A 21,177-nucleotide genomic window follows, 5' to 3' on the forward strand; every position below is an offset into this window, starting at 1 on the left:
GCGATCAAGGTTGTATCATCTGCATATCGCAGGTTGTTAATGAGTCTTCCTCCAATCCTGATGCCACGTTTTTCTTCATAGAACCCAGCTTCTCGTACCATGGTTTCCCTTAAAACTGGCCCCTAGGCCCAGCAACTCATTGCCTTAAGATATTAAAATATCTAAGAAGTTTTTATCATCATGTCTGTTGATTCTTCACCACCCACCACTCATCTCTCGGTTTGTTGTACTATGGTGGCTTGTATGTTGCTGTGATTCTGGAAGCTATGCTATATGAGTATTTTAAATACCAGCAGGGACTCCCATTGGCTCCCATTGTGGACAGGTTTCACCTGAGCTCGTAGATAAAGACAGACTAGGAAGAAGGAGAGACAGACTACTTCTGAATATTTTAGTCACTGGAAACCTTACAAATAGCAGTGAATATGGAAGACCGTGGAAGAATTGATGCATTTGCGTTATGGTGTTAGAGGAGAGTATTAAATGTACTATGGACTGCTAAAATAACAAATCTGTGTTGGAAGAAGTACAGCCAGAATGCTATTTAGACACCAGGGTAACCAAATTTCATCTCTCTTAACTTTGGACATATTATCGGGAGGGACAAGTCTCTGGAGAAAAGACATCATGCTTGATAAAGTGGAAGGTCAGTGAAACAGAGGAAGGCTCCCAACAAGGTAGATTGGCACAGTGGCAGCAGCAATCAGCTCAAGTATAGCCAATGTTGTGAGGTTGTGGCATTCCTGGCAGTGTTTCGTTCTGTTGTATATAGGTTCGTGATGAATCAGTACTGACTTAATGGTACCTAACAGCATCAACAGTGCTTCACCACAATCATAGTTGCGTTTGCAGGAAAGGTAAACACCTATGTAGCAATGATCTTCTTTCAAACTTATATCTTTGTGGGATATATATATCTCATTATTTTCCTCTATCTCCCTTTAGCCCTTGTATACCTCACTGTGTTTTCACCTGTCTTCATCATTCTTCTGCCAACTTTCCTCTTCTGGTGTAGTGCCCTCTCCATCACCCCAGCTAGCATGTGTAGTAGCCAGTGAATTACTCTCCCTGCCCTCTCACTCCTGTTAGCATCATAAAATATTTCTTTTAGTCTGAAAACCTTTTCTTGAGTTTTTACAATAGTGGTCTCATACAATATTTGCCCTGTTGTGATTGACTAATTTCACTCAGCATAATGTCCTACAGTTTCATTTATGCTATGAGGTGAAATAATAGATTCATTGTTATTCTTCAAGATTGTATAGTATTCCATTGTGTGTATGAACCTAAGTTTCTTTATCTTTTCTTCCATTGCTGGGTATTTAGACTGTATGAAAAGTGCTGCAGTGAACACTGGTGTGCATATATATATATATATTCATATCCTGGCTTTTATTTCTTGTGGGTATATACCAATATACTCCTTCCGCCTTTCAACATATTGGCCATTTCTGAAATCTTAGTATTAATCTTCTGGATTTCTGTTTATAGGTTTTATACTATCGCCAATCCTTTGTCTTGTTTCATTGTTCCTGTAGTGCTTTCCTGAATTCTTCCTTAGTTTCCTTGGCCTGTCTGGCAGTCATTTAGTGGTGCCTAAATATCATTCTCTTGTGTTCTGTTTTAGGTCGTTGCAATGGCATTTTTCCTCAGAAATATTTCTAGCTCTGCCTTTGGTCACTTGGTTGAGCCACTCTGTCTTGTTTCTTCGTGTGAACGGAAAGTGTCAGTTGTTCTTGAGATATTGTGTTGTTGTATTTGTATTAAATTGATGATTATATATTGGTGTATTCTTAATCACTCAGCAACTACTTCCTGGTGGGTGCGATCAGGAGATGAGCTTCTGCACTATTCACTGGATGGGGCAGTTCAGTTCAGGATGGATTTTACTGACGTTGGTTGTTGTTGTTGATCTGGTATAAAACAGCTGGTGTTGGCTCTTGCCCAATGGGTGGGGTTATAGTTGTGGTTGGGCTGTATGGATGTGGTTTCTGTCTGTCTCCTGTCATGTGAAGCAAGAAGAGAAAACAAAAACACGAGAGAAGGAAAACCAACACAAACCAGCAAATAACAGTGAAAAAATAAAAAGAAAAAGAATTTTTAAAAAGCAGATAACAGCTAAACAAAGAATTCAAAACCCAAAGTTAGAAAAGAGGGAGAGGAAAATATAATGATAAAAAAGAGGAAAATAAGAAGAAAGAAAAAGTCCTAATTGCAATTAGGGAGAGGAATGAGTAAAGGGGAAAGAGACCAGAGAATAGTAAAACAAACAATAACCAAAAAAAACCCCAAACCAAAATCTAAAACAAAGAGGGATTTAAAAAAGAGGAACAAAAAAGAAAAAGTGGTTGGGAAAGAAGTAGCAGAAAAAATGAAGGGGAGATAGAAAGTTTAGAAAGCAAGAGAGAGAAAGGTAAGGGGGAAAGAATTTTTTAAAAGATGAAAACAATGAAACAAACAAACAAAAAATCCAGGACATGTGGCAGATATAGAATAGAAAGGAGAAAGTTCTGGGGTCTCCTACCAAATGAGGAAAACTCGTTGTGGGTGGATGAGATAGTAACAGTCACCAATATATGGAGTTCCTGTAGGGTTAGGTGTTGTCAGTCTGGGCACCCAAATCCACAAGTAGTTTGTGCCGATCCCAGAGCAGCTGGGGGATCAGAGTATTTCTGTCCCAGAGGGGAGCAAAGGGTGAGAGCTCCTTCTAGTCAAGGGCTGACCAGAACTGGCTCTGTGGGTCTGAAATAGGCCACACCTGATCCAGGTGCCAGGGTTGGTGCTTCTAGCTCCCCACACATTTTGATGCCCCTTCGAAGCACGGGAGAACAGGAGCTTCCCTGGGAATGTACATGGGTGGGGTCTGGCCACACCCCTGGTAACCGGGGTAATGTGGGGTACAAGAAAACAAAACAAAACAAAATTTGCCCCTTTCTCTCTACCAGTAAGCAGTATGCTTCTGCACCACCTACTACCCTCTTGCTTCAAGGTTGCCTGAGAAAGTTCAAGATGACCATGCCATAGCTGGTGGTGGTTGTTGTCATTAGGTGCCATTGAGTTGGTACCAACGCATATTGACCTTATGCACAGCAGAACAAAACATTGCCAATCCTGGGCCAACCTTACTACTGTTGCCACGCTTGAGTCCATTGATGCTGCCGCTTGGCCGATCCATCTCTTTTTCTCTGACCTCTTTTCCTCTGACCCTCCACCTTACCAAACATGATGTCCTTCTCTATTGTCTGGTCCCGCCTGACAATATATCCGAAGTATGAGAGTCGAAGTTTGGCCATTTTGGCCTCCAAGGAGCACTATGGCTTAACTTTCTCCAACATGCATCTATTGGTTCTTTTGGCAGCTCAGCGCACTTTCAATATTCTCCTCCAACACCATAACTCAGCGTCAATTCCTCTACAGTCTTCTTTATTCACTGTCCAGCTTTTGCATGCATATAAGGTTTTTAAAAATACCATGGCTTGGGTCAGGCGCACCTTAGTCCTCAAACTGACAACTTTGCTCTTCAACACTTTAAAAAGGTCTTGTGCAGCAGATTTGTCTAATGCAATACATCGTTTGATTTATTGGCTGCTGCTTCTGTGAGTGTTGATAGTTGATTCAAGAAGAATGAAGTCCTTGACAACTTCAATCTTTTCTCCATTGATAAGAATGTTGTTTATTGGTCCAGTGGTGAGGATTTTTGTTTTCTTGACATTGAGATGTAATCCATACCGAAGGCTGTGCTCTTTGATCTTCATCAGTCAATGTTTTAAGTCCTCTTCACTTTCAGCAAGCAAGATTGTATCATCTGCGTATCAAAGGTTGTTAATGAGTCTTCCTCCTATCCTGATGCCATGTTTTCTTTGTAGAACCCAACTTCTCAGATTAGTTGCTCAGCATACAGATTGAATAAATATGATGAAAGAATACAACCTTGTCGTTCACCTTTCTTAATTTTAAACCATTCAGTGTTCCTATGTTCTGTTAGAACACCTGCCTCTTGGTCCAGGTACAGATTCCTCATGAGCATGATTAAGTGTTCTGGAATAGTCATGCTTTGCAAGTTGTCCATAGCTTGTCATGATCCACACAATCTAAAACATTTGTGTAATCAATAAACCACAGGTGGACATCTTTCTGATATTCTCTGCATAGCTGATAGGCCTGCTCAAGACTCCTGTCTCTATTTTTTATTTTTGTTCTGCCTTGCATCTATTCAGTGACTTCTTCTAGTGAGAGCTTGGCCAGGGCTGACTCTAGATCTAGAGCAGGACCTGCCTGAAAGGGTCAACGTGGACAGCTCCCCTCTCCTGTAATGCTGCGCTCACCTCTGTGCAACCCTCGGTGTGTACGCAGGTGGGGACCTGTCTCACTTCTGGTCACCAGGGGAGTGTGGAGAACAAGAAAAAAACCCCACCTTAACCTCTGCAAGTCACAGGTATGTTTTTGTAACGCCAATATGTTTTCTTGTCTTTGAAGCTGCTCATGAAAGCTCAAGATGGCTGTATCCATATGGTTAATGGCCACAGGTCGCTGATCTTTCCTTGTTTTGCCCTATCTGCTCAGCCCTCTCTCCTAGTAAGCATTCAGTCCACCTCTCTATTCCTTCATCAGAAGTTCAGAGTTCCAGGACTATCATCTGTGTCTGTTTCATTTGGTTTTCCATGTCTTTGTTTATAGAGGGTCTGTACAGCCTTTCTGTCTAGTCCACCATTTTTCCACCTCTCTTATCCCTTAAAGACTTTTTTTAAGATTGGGAAACAAAAAATGGCTGAAGGAACTAAATCAGAAGTGTAAGGTGGATGATTTCCCATTGAAACTTGCAAAATTACCCTTGTTTGATGAGAGCAGTGAGCAGCCTGCCTTTCTCAAAACACTCTTCTGATAAGCAGATGTATCGTTGTTTGCACACCCCCCCCCCAGAAAGTCAATAAGCAAAATACCTTGAGCATCCCAAAAAACTGTTGCGTTGACCTTTGCTCTTGACCAAGCTCCTTTAGCTCTGAATGGACCTCTTCCACCTTTGATGTAGTTACTGCTTTGATTGTGCTTTGTCTTCAGGATTGTACAGGTAAAGACATGTTACATCTTATATTACAATTTTCAAAGAAATGCTTTGGCGCTTGATACTACTTGTTTATAATTACCACGAAAAACTTGGCTTGTGTCTGCAACTGATCTGGGCGCAAAAGCTTGGGCACCCATTGAATAGAATGCTGGCTGAATTTTAATTTTTCAGTCTGCTTAGTGTATGTTGAGCCAGTTGAGATGTCTACGGTGCTGGCTGTTGTTTCTACTATTTATCATTGATCCTCTGCAGTTAAACATGAACAAGATGAATCATTTCCTCTAAAATTGTTATGGATGGTCTACCAATGTGGGCTTCATTTACATCGTCTCATGTAAAGCAAGTTATGCATTTGCAAACTGTTTAAGGCAAGTTATGCATTTGCAAACTGCTGATTTCTTTTGGTATAGTCCATGTAAGATTTTCGTAAAGCATCAGTGATTTTACCCTTCTTCCAGTCAAGCTTAACCTTGAATATGATGTTTGTAATTGTTTCAATTTTACCGCCATGCATGCTGTTCTGATAAGGGCTTTTAGTGCCTCAAACTTGATCCTTTCCAGTCATGTTACGATAAGTTAGCATGAGTTTATTTTATTGCAAAGCTTTTTTGAAATCCATGCATAATTTTTTCATAATGTGCATTTTCCATGAAATATTTGAAGACTCCTGGTATAAGCAAAAATGTTACATGTGAAATAAAGAATCTTGGAGGTATGAAAATTCATGGTTGGTAGTAGAATAAGCAGTCTTAAAGAATGATTGTTGCTGTCGAGTGCTGTTGAGTCAGTTCCGACCCATAGCGACTCTGTATAGGGATTCAGAGGAGCAGCTGTTGAGCTTGAACCGCTGACCTTGCAGTTCAAACGGCTTTGCAGTCTGGCACTTTAACCCACAGAACCATACCAGTACTCCAAAGAATGATAGGATATAGTAATTTTCCATTAACCTGAGAATTTTGTGGTAGTTGTTAGGTGCTATTGAGTTCCAACTCATAGTGACCCTGTATAGGGTTTCTAAGAATGACTGGTGAGTTTTAACCTGCTGACCTTTCAGTTACCAGTTCAATGTTTATCCTACAGTGCTATACCAGGGTTCTGAAAATAGAGCCCTACATTCTGTACTTAGGAGAGTTTAAACCTCAGATTTCTGTTTACTCTAAGTACATAGCAGATGGAAATCTTGGACAGCATTTTGTATTTTTCATTACAGGAAAACAAACTGATCAAATGGAAAATAGCATTGCATTGTGCATGCAATCAGCTGAAACTGTATATAAGCACTTCTGTGATCTAAGTTATTATCAAGCTTTCCTGGTATTTTAGAGAACCCTGGTGGCATAGTGGGTTACACACTGGGCTGTTAACTTCAGGGTTGACGATTGCAATCCAATAGCCACACCAAAGTAGAAAGATGAAGCTTTCGGTTCCCTTAGAAAGATATACAGGGAAAACCCTATGCAAGGTCACTATGAATCAGAACTGACTCAATGGCACACAACAGGATCTTAGATAAATTCTCTAAAGGCATCATGCTAGTTATTTCAACTTCTCATTTATGTCTATATTATTCAAAAACCATGCAAATTTCAATCAAAACTACAATGGATTTGCCAGCAATTTATTTGACCTCTGTCCAGAAATGTATTTCTGAGTTTCAGTGGCATTTAGCATACACATGAGTTAATAAAGAAATATTTATTGTATATCTACCATGTGCCAGTCACTGAACTAGATATTAAACTATTTAAGACATGTTCCTATTAAACTATCTCACATGATAAATTTAGTTGGGAAAACAGTAACCAAAATAGTCAGTTATACTAGTATGTAATGAGTGACAAAAAAGCAAAGAGATCTTGATTGGGTAAGAATTATATACATAGCTCATTGTTCCCAGTTAGATTATAACTCTTAGATGATAGGGTTCAGTGTAACACATCTTCATATCTTTGTAGTGAGCTGCACAAAATGAAAAGAACACTGCTGGTCTGCTGGCATAGTGGGTTAAGTTTTGGGTTGTTAGCTACAAGTCGGTGGTTCAAATCAATCATCCACTCTGCAGGAGAAAGATGAGGAGGCAGGCTGCTTCCTCCTAAAGATACAGTTTCAGAAACTCTATGGAGCTGTTCTAGTCTGCCCTATAGGGTCAGAATTGACTTGACAACAGTATTTTTGGTTTTTTATATGAGTCAATATGAAAATCTCAACAGAGAATGTTTTCCATTATCATGTCCAGTTTAATTAACACTTTGATTCATTTCTATTCATTTGTCTTAATTTAATTTCTCTGTTACTTCTTCAGATAATTTACATTAACACTTCCTAAAGAGCTTACATATCTGATTCTCAGAATGTTGACATTGCTGAGAGATGGTATTCCATGGTCTTACTCCTTTTAAAAAAAAAATCAGTCTTATATAGGTATATTCCTCTTGCCAGTTCATCACATTTTACAGTTTCAATCTTTACCTACAGATTTATCTGTCTTTTGCTACATATTTAGATTTCTTTTGACCCTGAAGAGAAATGATAATCACAATAAAAGTACCAGTGATATTTTAGCTAAGCAGTTTTTAATGCCTTTTGTGATAATCCTACGAAAATAAGACACACCATCTATAAATATTGGAGCTCTGGTGTGGCGCTGTAAGATAATGCCCTGGACTGCAAGATAAATTTGAACCACAAGGTTGGCGGTTCAAACTCACCAGCCACTCCTCAGAAACCCTGTACTGGGTCGCTGTGAGTAGGAACCAACTTGACAGCACTTAACAACCATAACAACAATCTGTAAATAATATTATGATTGTATGATTGTAAGAAACGCTCCAGTTAAAAGCTTTTCTAGCCTTTTCATTATTGGTGCAGGGCTTCAAAAAGTTTGTGGAAAAATTCTATTATCTTTTAATTTTACTTTTCCACAAATTTTTTGAAACCCTCTAGTATGTGTTATGTTGACTTTGTGTTCGTAAGTAGCAACATGAGTTTTGACAAGAATACTAGGTTTTACTTGAACACAGCCAAATGAAGTTTGTAAATTTAATGAATACAGGCTAGTATCAAATTCACTGTTACAGTTTCCGTGATAGTTTATTATGCCCAAATTAAAGAGCTCTGGTAGCGTAGTGGTTACAAATCGGTCTGCGAGTCTTAAGGTCAGCACTTTGAAACTACCAGCAGTTCTGTGAGAGAAAGATGAGGCTTTCTGCTCCCGTAAAGATTTACAGCCTCGGAAACCCTGTACAGGGTCGCTATGAGTCGGAACCGACTCAACGGCACACAACAGCAGCATGCCCAGATTACTTTTTAAACTCTGTTTCAGCTTTTCATATAATTAGATGAAGGTTTTCTGAATCTTGAGGTTAAGTATACTCTTTTATTCTGTGTTCTATTTTTGTTTTTGCCTCTTTAATATTCCAAATATTGGTTTATCATTTGTTGTGGAAGTAACTTTTACTGACTTGATTCAGAATAATTGTTAACTTACGTGTTATAAAGTATCATTTTTTTTCCATCTTAAATAGATTATTGAGGTCGGACTTTGTGAAGTTTTTGAATTGATCAAGGAGACACGGTTTTCACATCCATCCCTCTGTCTCAGGAGTCTCCAAGCCTTGCTTAATGTGCTTCAGGGTCAGCAGCCAGAAGGCCTGCAGTCGGAGCCACCAGAGGTCCTAGGTAAGAGCCCAGTCTCAGGTAGGATTTAATGCTAAATAGCTTTTCTTAAGAAACACAAAGGACAACATGTAATGCAGTCTCGAAACAGTAGGGATTTAAATGTGTGAAGGTATTTGTTATCTATGTTCGACTGAAGTTATAGTTGAAGGGTTCTCATTCTGCTGGTTCACCAGTGTTCATCATAGCACTAAGCACGATAGCCAAAGAGTGAAAAGACTCTAGATGCCTATCAACAGATGATAGGATAAGCAAAATGTGCTGGACACATGTAATGGAATATTATGCAGCCATAAGAGGAATGAAGTCCTGATGTGTGCTACAACATGGGTGCACTTTGAAATCTGCTTTGTGAGATGAGTCAGTCACAAAAACACAAATAATTGAAATAGGCAAATGTAAAGAGACCAGAGCTTAATTAATGGTTTCCAATGGTAGAAGTGATGTCAGAAGAAGGGCACAGAGGTGGGGCACTGAGTTTTTGTTAATGGTATTGGAATAACTTACAAGAGAAATAAATTAGAATGATAATTGTTAACATGATAAGATGAATAGAATCAATGTCATTAAAGTATAAATGTAAAAATTATTGAACGGGCAAATTTTTGATATATATATATACTTTTACCACAAGAAGTGTAGTGGGCTGCAAACTGGTCTGCTAACTGAAAGGCCAGTAGTTGGAATCTACCGACGTCTGTACAGGAGAAAAATGAGGTTTTCAGCTCCCTTAAAGATTTACAGCCTCAGAACCTTATATTGGGTCACTATGATTCAGAACCAACTTGTTGATACACAACCACTACCACCATGTTTTTACCACAGTAAAAAAGAAACGACTTATAGTTCATGCCCAAACATTTCTAAATTATGATGATGAGGAAGAATAAACAAGAAATAAATCATTGGAATTCAGAGATAATCCTCAATCCTTATAACCAACTAACCAACCAAGCAAACAATATAAAACCTGTTTCCAACGAGTTGATTCCAACTCATAGCGACCCTATATAGTGTTTCAGAGAGAGTAAATTTTTTGAGAACAGACAGCCTTCTCTTTTTCTAATGAAGCAACTGGTGGATTTGAACCATTGACTTTGCAGTAGCAAGGTCCAGTGCCAAACCAGAAGCACCACCAGGCATCCTTGTGGTGGTGGTGGTAGTTGTGTGCCATTGAGATGGTTCCGACTCATAAAGTGACCCTGTGTAGAGTTTTCTAGACTGTAAATCTTTATGAGAGAAGAATGCCTCATCTTTCTCCTGCACAGTGGTTGGGAGACTCCCAACTGCTGGCTTTTCAGTTAGTAGACCAGCTTGTAACCCACTACACTTCCCAATTAGGTAGCATTCCCTTTCTCTGCCTTTACATACTACTCTAGACACTTAGTTAAAAGTTGGTAACGATGAACAAAAGGTATTGTAAACATCCCAATTAATTGCTAAACAGAAAGCATTTCTTTTGTGTTCTTCATAGGCTTATTGGTATTATGGTTAAAGCTTATGAATTAGTAGCAATTAAAAATAATTCTTTTCATTCATCCTTCTGTTCAGTTTAGGATTCGAAAATATATTCTCATTTATCCACTTAAATTAAAATTCTTTGCTTATATTTCCAAAATAGTATCGTAAATTTTGGTTTATCAGGTTATCCATTTGTTGAGTGGAAATTTTTGAGCATTTCCTATGTTATATACTAAGAGTATATGATACTGTGGTGAGCAGTCCAGACAGCGTTGCTACCGTGGGACTTAGCACTGGACAATTGGATGCATGTATAATTTCAGTTGTGGTTTTATAGTATGGAGTAAAGTAGATGGAGTTTTAAGAGTGTGTATAACATGCTTTCTTGAAGATGTGACGTTGAGATTTGAGGATGAAGAGAAGGTAATCAACTACAGTACAAGTGTTTCATTCAGAAAGGCTGAGACAGAAAAAATAAACTAATACAGCTAGTCTGTGAAGGGGAAAGGGACTTGTGATACAGTGTGCAGGGAGGCGGGGAGCACATCCTGTAGAACTTTAGGGGCCATGTTAAGGAGTTCGTTATTCTAAACAATGGAACGATCATCTCTGCCTTTTCTTTTATAGCTTGTAACTTCTGACATTATTTAATGATTGACTTTTCTTCTACTTGAGCGTAACCTTTTTGAAGATGGAAACTTTGTCTTGTTCAGCACTATATTAACCAAATCTAGAATAGTTTATTTTATACAGTAAGAATTCAGTAAATAGAATGGTAAATTAATAAGGTTAACAGGAAGGATGGATAGACAGAAGGAAGGATAATAGATGAAAGGTTGGAGGAAGAAATATAGTTGGATGGGAAGGCCGAGGAAAAGATGTATGGAATAAAAAGTGAAAAATGAGAGACACGTGAAGGAAGAGAGGGAAAAGGAAGGAGAGAGGGAGGAAGGAATTAACAAAGGAATAACTGGAGTTTATGCTGTAGTATCCCAGTTTTGTTTTGTTCTGAAATTTTACTTTGGCTATGAAAGTGAAGGGTAGTAGATTAATTTATGAACACATTTTTAGTAGTCCTGTTAAAAGATGGTATTATCATGGGCAGAGAAAATGGTAAGGTGACAGAGATAAATGGATATAATAAATAGAACTTTGCGATTAGATCTGAAAGATGAGGGATCGGCTGAGGATCAAAGATGACGCCTAGGTTTCTGTAGTTACTAAATAAATTAGCCATAGCCTTTTAGTTTTTAGAGAATGGCAATACTTTAATTTTTATTTCTCTCTTTTCTCCTTGCCCTTTCCTTCAACCTCTTTATTGTTCTCACACTGTTAAACAACTTTTTCTGATTCTGCCTCTTTTCTCTGATTTTTTACTCTTTTAAAACTCACTTTTCCTTCTCTGGTGGAAATACCCCCGAGTGTATCTACTGACTCCATCTTGGATGGAGTTGTTTCAAGAAATCTCTGTGGAGACCTTTGCATAGAATATTCTTATATTAGGTTTTTTTAAATCTTTGCAACTAAGTGAGTTTATGATTTGGGAAACGTTTTTTAATTGATCTGTGTCATTATTCATTAAAAGGAGATATTCATTAAAGAAAGATAGCTATCTTACTGACCTGTAGATTTTTCTAGGTATAAAATGGATAACATACTCCCTCTGTAAGTGTGAACTGCTGTTATGTTAACAACAAAACCAACTTTGTATTAAAACAAATTATATCATCTATTGTATGTTTTCTTTTATTGTTTTGCAAATATATGTTTCTGGATAATTAATGTTTCACAATCCCGTATCTCTCTCAATCTAGAAGTTAAAACTGCAGTGAGTTGTCTATTGATTTTCATGACTGAACACCTTTAGGAAAGTTCATTTTAAATCACTTAAGGCAGAGTTCATTTTTTTCATTTATAGGATTAAAGAGGTCTCTCATGCCCTTGTTATATAAATATTTTAACTTTGGAGAACAAAGGGTAACTAGGAAGGAATTAATATAAAGTGAGTGTTTTAACTGCCTTAAGTAGTTTTTTATAGTGAGGCAAAGTATTAAAAAAATAAATACATACATGCAATGTTCTGTATCATGAATGGATATAATGGAGTTACATTTTATCCACAGAGTCTCTCTTCCAGCTCCTCTTGGAAATCACTGTTCGAAGTACTGGAATGAATGACAGCACAGGGCAGTCCCTGACAGCACTTTCCTGTGCTTGCCTCTTTAGTCTGGTGGCTTCTTGGGGAGAAACCGGAAGGACACTTCAGGCCATTTCTGCTATTCTCACTAACAATGGCAGCCACGCTTGCCAAACTATTCAGGTATTTCATGTTTATTGATGCTTAGAAATGCCTTCATAGCATCTAAATATTTTTCTCTGCTAAAAGGATTTGCTGTGTGTTTTATTGCATGACTATGGTTTCTGAAGCATTGATTTTTATCTCTGAGTTACTTCAGGCAGCCATGTAACATTTCAAGTTTTAAAATCTGTGGATTAAGTGCCACTAGAGCTCTGGTAGCGTAGTTGTTACAAATCAGGCTGCTAACCTCAAGGTCGGCAGTTCAAAACTACCAGCTGTTCCGCGGGAGAAAGATGAGGCTTTCTGCTCCCGTAAAGATTTGCAGCCTCGGAAACCCTGTGCAGCGTCGCTATGAGTCGGAACCGACTCCACGGTACATAACAACAACAGAGTTTTAGTGGTGGGAGATACTATTCTCCATATAGACAGAAATTCTTCTGGATGTTCTAGAAATAGAGTAGGAAGTTATAGTTTTAAGTCCCTGTTCTGTGCATTTCTTTCCTTGGCCCCTACTATAGCCTTCAGGACAGATGAAAGGGCAGCCCCAATCCTGCCATTAGCAGGCCAAAGACAGCAAAAGGAGTACATAGGCCATTTTCTGTGGTGTATTCAGGATCTGGAACTCTTTTTGTTAAACATGAACAGTTTCTTGACTAGATTGCCACTCTTAATCTTTTCCCTCTCTGTCTTGCCTGGAATCAATCCTCTTGTTCCTTTTTATGGCCTTTACTTATTTTGAAGCTTGATTAATACAGTGGTTTTCAAGCTGTGTTCTCTGTTCTGTGGTCTGTGCACATGCTTTACTAGCCCACTGCCATCAAGTCGATTCGGGCTCAGAGCGAGCCCGTATAGCATTTCTGAGGCTGTAAATCTTTAGAGAGCAGACAGCCTCAGCTTTCTCCCATGGAGCGGGCTGGTGGATTTGAACTGCTGACCTATGGATTAGTAGTCCAGTGTTTATCCTAAATGCTTTAAGGATTCTGTAAATATTTAATTTAAACATGTTTATAATTCATGAATTCCTCTTACATTTTAGTAAAGTAGCACAAAGAGTTAATTATATCAAATTTTAAGACTATCCCCAAGGAGATGGTTCAGCACAATGGCAGCAGATGGGTTCAGATGTAACAACCATTGTGAGGATGGTGCACGACCAGGCAGTGTTTCGTTCTGTTGTGTATAGGGTCTCTGGGGTCGAAACCAACTTGATGGCACCTAATAACAACAGAAGTCCTAGTGTGGCACTGTAGGATTAGCACTGAACCTCAAGTTCAGTTTGCAAGGTTGGCGGTTCAGATTAACCAGCCGCTCCTTGGAAACCCTAAATAGGGCCTTTATGAGTTGGAACTGACTCGATGGCACATAATAACAACAACAACAGCAAAAACAAAATTTTAACAACAAAGTGACCATAAACTCTTGAACCATATGGGGCTTCCATGTTGATCTATTTTTGTGTAGACTTAGTATTGGAACCCATAGTACAGTTATGTAAACTAGGCTTATGAAAGTACCCTCAGAGGATATGAAGTGAAAGCTACAGGCTGAATTTAAATTAATCCCATCCAGGGGGAGAAGATGTTGGTGTTGTGGGGATGGGAAAAGGACGTTCCAGGTGTCCATGTACTAAGTAAGACATGGAGTGGAAAATAAAAGAGAGATATTTGAAGCCTGAAAGGAATTCAGTCAGGGGGTTCAAGCTCACCAGCCACCCCTTGGAAACCCTATACAGGGTTGCTATGGGTAGGAATCACCTTGATGGCACTTAAAAACAACACAAAATGGCAACAGAAAACTATCAAATAACAGATACAGAATTTGAACACAGATTTATTTGACTCCAATATTATACCCACCCACTGGGCTACATAAAACTATTATTAGGTCCTGGACTCAACACCTGAAGTTCTGTACAGACTTACCCTTTCCCTCCAGCTGAAATCACCCTATATTGAAGTTTATGATATTCTTCCTTTATGATTTCATCCCTTTTTACATACCAGCTTCATTTCCAAAATCTCTTAATGACTTGATGATGGATAGGGAGGACGGGGAAGAATGTCTTCCCTGCAAATGTGTACCATACATCTCAGATTGTTCTGAAACCTAAATTCATTTTATTTGTCTATTGTAAAAAGCTTAAGCTGAGAGCAGCATTTGACTTTATGTATATAAATAAAGTCAGTGGTTCAAACTCAACAGCTGCTCCTTGGAAACCATATACAGGGTCGCTATGGGTCGGAATCGACTCAATGGTACTTAACAACAATATAAATAAAAGTTAGGTGTTTGGGCTGAGTTGATGGACTTAGAACCTATATCTGTGAACAATGGATCTAATGTTCTAAATCTAAAGTTATCTCTAGAATGAGGCTATTTAAATAGAAATAGAATGCAAACCATGTATGTAATTTTTTAAATTTCTGCTTGCCACATTAATAAACTAAGAAGAAACAGATGGCATTAGTTTAATAATACCTTTTACTCAATTCAGAATATCATTAGGCAGTACAGGTTCCTGGGTGCTATTAAGAGATTACAGTTTTTTGGTTAAAAATTACAAGTTAAATCTTTGGATTTGGTATTTTTTGATCTGCTTGAGATTTGTTTCTTAAAATTAACTTCATTTTCCTTTTTGCCTGCATGCAATACATCATCGTATTAAGCAGTTTTTCTTATAAATGTTTTTATATTCCAAAAGTGTCTTTGTGATGTTTTGTGCTTGGAACATTTGAAAATGTTCTTTTGCTTTTTTGTTCTCTCTTGAATAGGTGCCAACAATTCTGAATTCCCTCCAGAGAAGTGTACAAGCAGTTTTGGTGGGAAAAATCCAAATTCAGGACTGGTTTAGCAATGGCATTAAGAAAGCAGCTTTGATGCACAAGTGGCCGCTAAAAGAAATATCTGTTGATGAAGATGATCAATGTCTACTTCAGAATGATGGTTTTTTTCTTTATCTCTTATGCAAGGATGGCTTATACAAAATAGGCTCTGGATACAGTGGAACAGTTCGGGTAATGTTACTCTTTACAGTTCTTAATCATAGCAGAAGATATATCCATACTGAACTCTGTGGTCTTTTTGTTTCTGTTCTCAATTTTAGACTGCCATTTAACTTTATGTAACAGTATTTCTTTAAAAATCCTAATTGAAATGTGTACATTAAATGTCATTCATCCTTTTGTATTATTAATATTAATTATGACACTTCTGGTAGACTAATGTTTGTTATTTTACAGGGTCATATATATAATTCTACATCCCGCATCAGAAACAGAAAAGAAAAAAAGTCTTGGTTAGGGTATGCTCAGGTAGGAGAATTTCCATAATAAAACAAACATTCGTTAATAAACTTTAAAACAAGTGATTTGCATTTTAAAAAATCAGTATATAGATACCTGGTATAGTACAAGGGTTGACAGTTCATATCCACCAATTGCTCTTGGAAACCCTATACAGGGTTACTATGAATTAGAACTGATTCGAAAGCATACAACAGTGATCAGTCTATGAGGTTAATTTTTAAGCAGAAATCATATATGCATATATATGATGGGGTTTACAAAATGAATGAAAAGATAATGGGATTTTACGAACTTTTTGAAGTCCCCTCGCGCGCGTGTGTGTGTGTGTGTGTGTGTGTGTGTATGTAAACAATATGTCTTTGAAAACTACCCAGTTATTGAATCAGTTCTGACTCAGGTTGACTCCGTGTGTGTGTCAGACCTAACTGTGCTCTGTAGGGTTTCCAATGGCTGATGTTTCCTAAGTAGCCTGCCACGCCTTAATTCTGAGGTGACTCTGGGTGAACTCAAACTGCCAGTCTGTCAGTTAGCACCTGACTGCTTAACGGCACCACCCAACAACTCCTATAAAAGTCGTATAGCATAGTATTAAAAACATTGGTATTTAAGTAAGTTTTTTTATTATATATTATATATATTTATGTTATTGGCATATAAGTTCTGTTTTTTATTAACTATGTGGTTTAAAAAACACACACACTTATTTGGTCTTCGGTTATTTATCTTTAAAATGGGGAAAAAATGACTCTGTTAAGAGTTCTTGTTTAGGTGAATTTCTAGGTAAGAATTAAAGACCACCTGTACAGTCAGGAAATCTGACTAGAGAATGTATCTGACCTCAGTCTAGATTAGAGCTTCTTACCACAGACTCCTTGATTGTCGGTCTAGATCAGTCCCTTCCTGGGATCCTAGTTTGGTCTGCCAGTGAACCTTCAGCTAGCTGCAGCATATCACCACTGAGAGAAAAAGCTAGGCCAGGCTTATTTCTAACTCCCACGACTTCCTCCCCTGAGAAGTGCGGCTGAATGGGTGTTAGCCTCTTAGGAAGACAGCAGGCAGGTGCATTACTTCTCCTTCCATGGAGAGAAGCAAATGAAAGATGGAAACGAGAGGCCAGAAATGATTATTTCCTTACAAATGATTCCTGACAGGGAAAACCCAAGTTCCTTGTTGGGGATTGAACACTTGCTTTGCCATGCTCACAGGGTTATTGTTGGCATTAAGTGAAAAAGACATTTGAAAGAAAGCATTGTAGAAACTAAAGAAATAGTTGTTGTATGAAAAATAATCCTGCTCTATCAACTAGTCCCCCACCAGTGTGGCGCTGTAGAATCAGCACTGGACTGTGAACCACAGGGTCAACAGTTCAAACCTACCAGCTGCTCCTCATAAACACTGTGTGTTGAAACTGACTTGACAGCACTTAACATCTAGTGAGGGTATTCTAAAATTAATTTTAGATATCAAATTCATCAGTTTTTATAAAATGTGTAATCTGTGTGAAACGTCTCATCAAGTGTGGTGCTTTGGGCTAATGCACTGGACTGCAAGGTTGGTTTGAACCACAGGGTCAGTGGTTCAAGCTCACCAGCAGCTCCTTGGGAATCCTATACAGCGTTTCTGTGAGTTGGAAATGACTTGATGGCACTTAACAACAACAATCCATTATTCTAAGATAAAATCTGTGGGAAGAATGTTTTTACGGAAGTATGGTCAGTGGTGCTTCTGTCCACCTGAAACCAGTACTTGTCATTTTGAAATGACTATTCATTTAAGCAACTCAAGTATTTGTGAAAGTAATAGTGATCACTTTTATTACTTTCTTCACAACTGATATAGTCTATGATTCATATGCATCTGAGAATATACATATAAATGGATTCTCAATAATGTGCAGTGCTGCCTCTTCTAAAAAGCATATTCATGCTGTTATATTTTTAATCTTTTAACATTTTTTTAGAATTGTTGTAGTTTTGTACCTTAGAAAACTGTAACATGGACCTGCATGACTCCTTGTGCTGTTGAGTTGGTAATGAAAAAAATACTGTAGACCCTAATACAAGGACCTGTTTTGTTGTTGTTGTCAGGGTTATTTATTGTATAGAGATGTGAATAACCACAGCATGACTGCCATAAGGATAAGCCCTGAAACACTGGAACAAGATGGCACTGTGATGTTACCAGGTAGGTTCTTCCTCCTTGATTTGTCTTCACAATTGATTGTAATAGGTGGGCATATTAGGCATTTAGACAGGTAAAGAATGGTTAGCAAGAAATACTGTGCTTGCTTATAAATAGGTCAAAAATCTTGACATGCAAAGCATTTTATAATTTCTGTAAAGTTAATGAATATGAGAACAATGGACATCAGATGTACAGTATAAATAGTTTTAATGTTTGCTAATGATGCCTAACCGCAATCTGATTCCTTTCCCATCCTTACTCCACAACTATCTTAACTGCTGAATTGGACGGTGTTACTTTGTTGCTCCTATTAAAAAAGCAACACAGACTCTCATATGACCTGTTTATTTTTGCTTTTAACAGCAGTGCACTTTGAGATTTCATTTTAATTTTAAAGCACTCCGAGATAGAGATTAAAGGGTGACTCAGGAATTTTAATATTTTTTTCATCATTTACCCCTTCTAATAAAATTTAGATAAGGCACTTTGGACACAAATTAATTCATCATTAGAATCACTGCTGTTTAAATTTGAGACAGTAAATCTCAAATTTTGTGGAATGCTTGGCAAAGACATATTTTCCATTGTAAAGTCTTAAATTTGCTTATGCTTTATGAAATGGTTTGCTTTTATTAAAATGTTCAATATTTGATATGTCTATCAATAATTTTAAGATAAGCAGCAACATTACATATAGTCATTTGATCATTTGAAAACAATGAGAACCACTGCTCTGAAGAACACATTGAGAAAGACCAGTGTTCCAAGACTACTTAATAATTTTTTCATTTAAAAAATAATTCCATCAAACGCTTATGTGAAAATTCCCAGGGATACCCGGGTTAGTTTATATGACACCATGCTAAAATAAATGCCACATTTCTAAATTCTTTTCATATATTGAGCAGATTTGGAAAACAGCTATTTTTAAAAGCCATTTCGCAAACGGCTGTCTGTTTTCAGATGAGTTTACCAGATTTTTCATAAAGTCTTGGGCCATGTCTCTGGTCCTAATAATAATAATTATTATTTTTTAATTTAATAACAAATGTATCCCAAAACACATACATATGTACAAAGTGGAGATCTGGTGTGGTGCTGTGGGTTAATGGACTGGGCTGCAAGATTGATTTAAACAGCAAGATTAGTTTGAACTGCAATGTTGGTCAGTCAGGCTCACAAGCCACTCCTTCAAAGCTCTGTGCAAAGTCGCTATGAGTCGGAACTGACTTGATGGCACTTAACAACAACATATACAAGGCAGGCATTTTTGTTTTAGAAAAATCATATGAGCAAAAGAATAAAATTAAAACAATTTGTAACCTATTTCCCATATATAAACACTGTTAACTTATTTGTGAATATCTTTTTTCCTATGTTTCTGTGTATATACTATGTTCTAAATATTGCTATTTTAACATATTCCTTTCACTTAATATTCCGAGCATATTTCCATGCCATAAAATAATCTTCTACACATCACTTTAATGTTTCCAAACATATTCCATTGATTAAAATGTTGAATAGAATTCAGTATATAAATTATACTATAAGAGCATCTTTATTGCTCTATATTTGTGCACGCATTTTAGGATTATGTCCTAGAAGAAAATTCTAAGTTTTACTAAATTGACAAATCTCCTGAATAGATAAATAGTATAAAGGATTTACTTCAGAAAAGCCCTGATCATTAACAGAGATTGTGAGTGACAAGACCATTTGAAGCTCTCTGTGTAAAGCTGCTGTATTTATTCCATCACAATATAAAATGACATGTAAATGTTCTTTTAAAATGTAAATCTGGCTGTATCTTTTAACATATGAAATGTAGCTTTTAGTATTGTAAGTGTGGCTTTAAATTCTGTTGTTTTATAAATTTATAATGTGTTCTTGGAGAAGACTGAACCAGACTTTGGGAGGATATTGTGTGTCTTCCAAACTGGCAAATATTGCCTAGAATTTTCTTGAAGATGCTGTCTTATCTCATGAAGGATAAAGAGAAAAATTATTTTGAAATCACAGCAGAAGACTTCACACTCAAGCCTAAAAGAAGTCTGTCAATTTCCCTGTTCCTTAACCTGGATCACATTTTCTCCAGTAGCGCATATATCCCCTTTCCCCATGTGTCCCTCCCTCCCACACCCCATAAACCCCTACTCCATAGGGTCCACTCTGCGCTCTAGCTTTCTCTTCAAGAAGGAGCAGAAATGAATTGTCAAACTTATATAGATGGTAATGTTTAAAATGAAAATAAGTCATGTAATTCTTTGAACTACATAGTCCAATTTATCTTGCAGTCTAGTGTATGAAAACATTTTCAACCTTGTATTTCTGAACTTAAAACATACTCTTTTGTTTGTTTGTTAATTGTCATTTTATCCTTTATTTTTCAGCATCCCTTTTATATTGTATCCTTATATCATTTACTCTCCATGTCTGGTGACAGGTTGCCTCAGAACATGAGGCTTTTTGCTACTCTTCTCGTGCAACTTCACCCCTCACCCCTGCATTTATCTGAAATTATAATGAGTTTTTCTTCTTTGCTTTTTAGTTTAAAATCTTACTGCTTAAAGCTTGAGAAGCATCTTTCTTGTGCCTCTTTATATTCTGTACAATGGACTAGGAACTCTTTCTTTCGATTTCTCCTCTCTTTGATTACCAAGTCTCTTGGGCTTCCAGTGGGCCTTGTCTCCCAGTTTCTATTTCCAGTTTGTGATCACTGAATTCTCTATTTGGTAAGGGTCTGCCTGTGTTTTGCATATTTATAATAAGGAAGTATGCTAGTATGAAGCTCCCGGGCAAAGATACAGAGTACTCCAGTGTATTTGGGGGGGAGGGTCTCCATTATTGCATTGTACAAACAGAATTTATGTTTCATTGGCTCAGGTGCAAATAGAAATTTGTTTTCTTTTGGTATTGTGATTAATGGAGAGATTCATCCTAGTGCTCTGTAGTTATTTTGGGAAATGTGTGTGCTTTTATACTTGCTTGCTAAACATTTGTGTTTTGTTTTTTGCGCCCCAAAAGGATATAGTATCTACTTAGGTGTTAGATTTTGTGTGTAGTTTCATGTTATTTAGTAGCAATCACTAACACATGTTTCAGTGGTCCTTCTGTAATACAGGTATCCCTTGTTACAATTGAGCCTATGTGCTATTTTGATCCAAGTATAGAGATAGATTCCATAT

At 37.5% G+C, this 21,177-nt stretch overlaps 1 protein-coding gene across 1 annotated transcript in view; it reads left to right on the forward strand.

The window, feature by feature from the left end:
* MYCBP2 (MYC binding protein 2, E3 ubiquitin protein ligase) overlaps window positions 1-21,177 on the forward strand; it is a 365,677-nt gene that overhangs the window by 73,915 nt on the left and 270,585 nt on the right. Inside the window, exons 4-8 of the mRNA XM_006832026.1 lie at window positions 8,590-8,743; window positions 12,325-12,521; window positions 15,272-15,514; window positions 15,740-15,811; window positions 17,893-17,989. Coding sequence (XP_006832089.1) covers window positions 8,590-8,743; window positions 12,325-12,521; window positions 15,272-15,514; window positions 15,740-15,811; window positions 17,893-17,989 — 763 coding nt within the window. The remainder of the gene's footprint in view (window positions 1-8,589; window positions 8,744-12,324; window positions 12,522-15,271; window positions 15,515-15,739; window positions 15,812-17,892; window positions 17,990-21,177) is intronic.

Source organism: Chrysochloris asiatica, unplaced genomic scaffold (assembly GCF_000296735.1).
Source record: "Chrysochloris asiatica unplaced genomic scaffold, ChrAsi1.0 scaffold00005, whole genome shotgun sequence".
In the NCBI taxonomy this organism is placed as follows: domain Eukaryota; kingdom Metazoa; phylum Chordata; class Mammalia; order Afrosoricida; family Chrysochloridae; genus Chrysochloris; species Chrysochloris asiatica.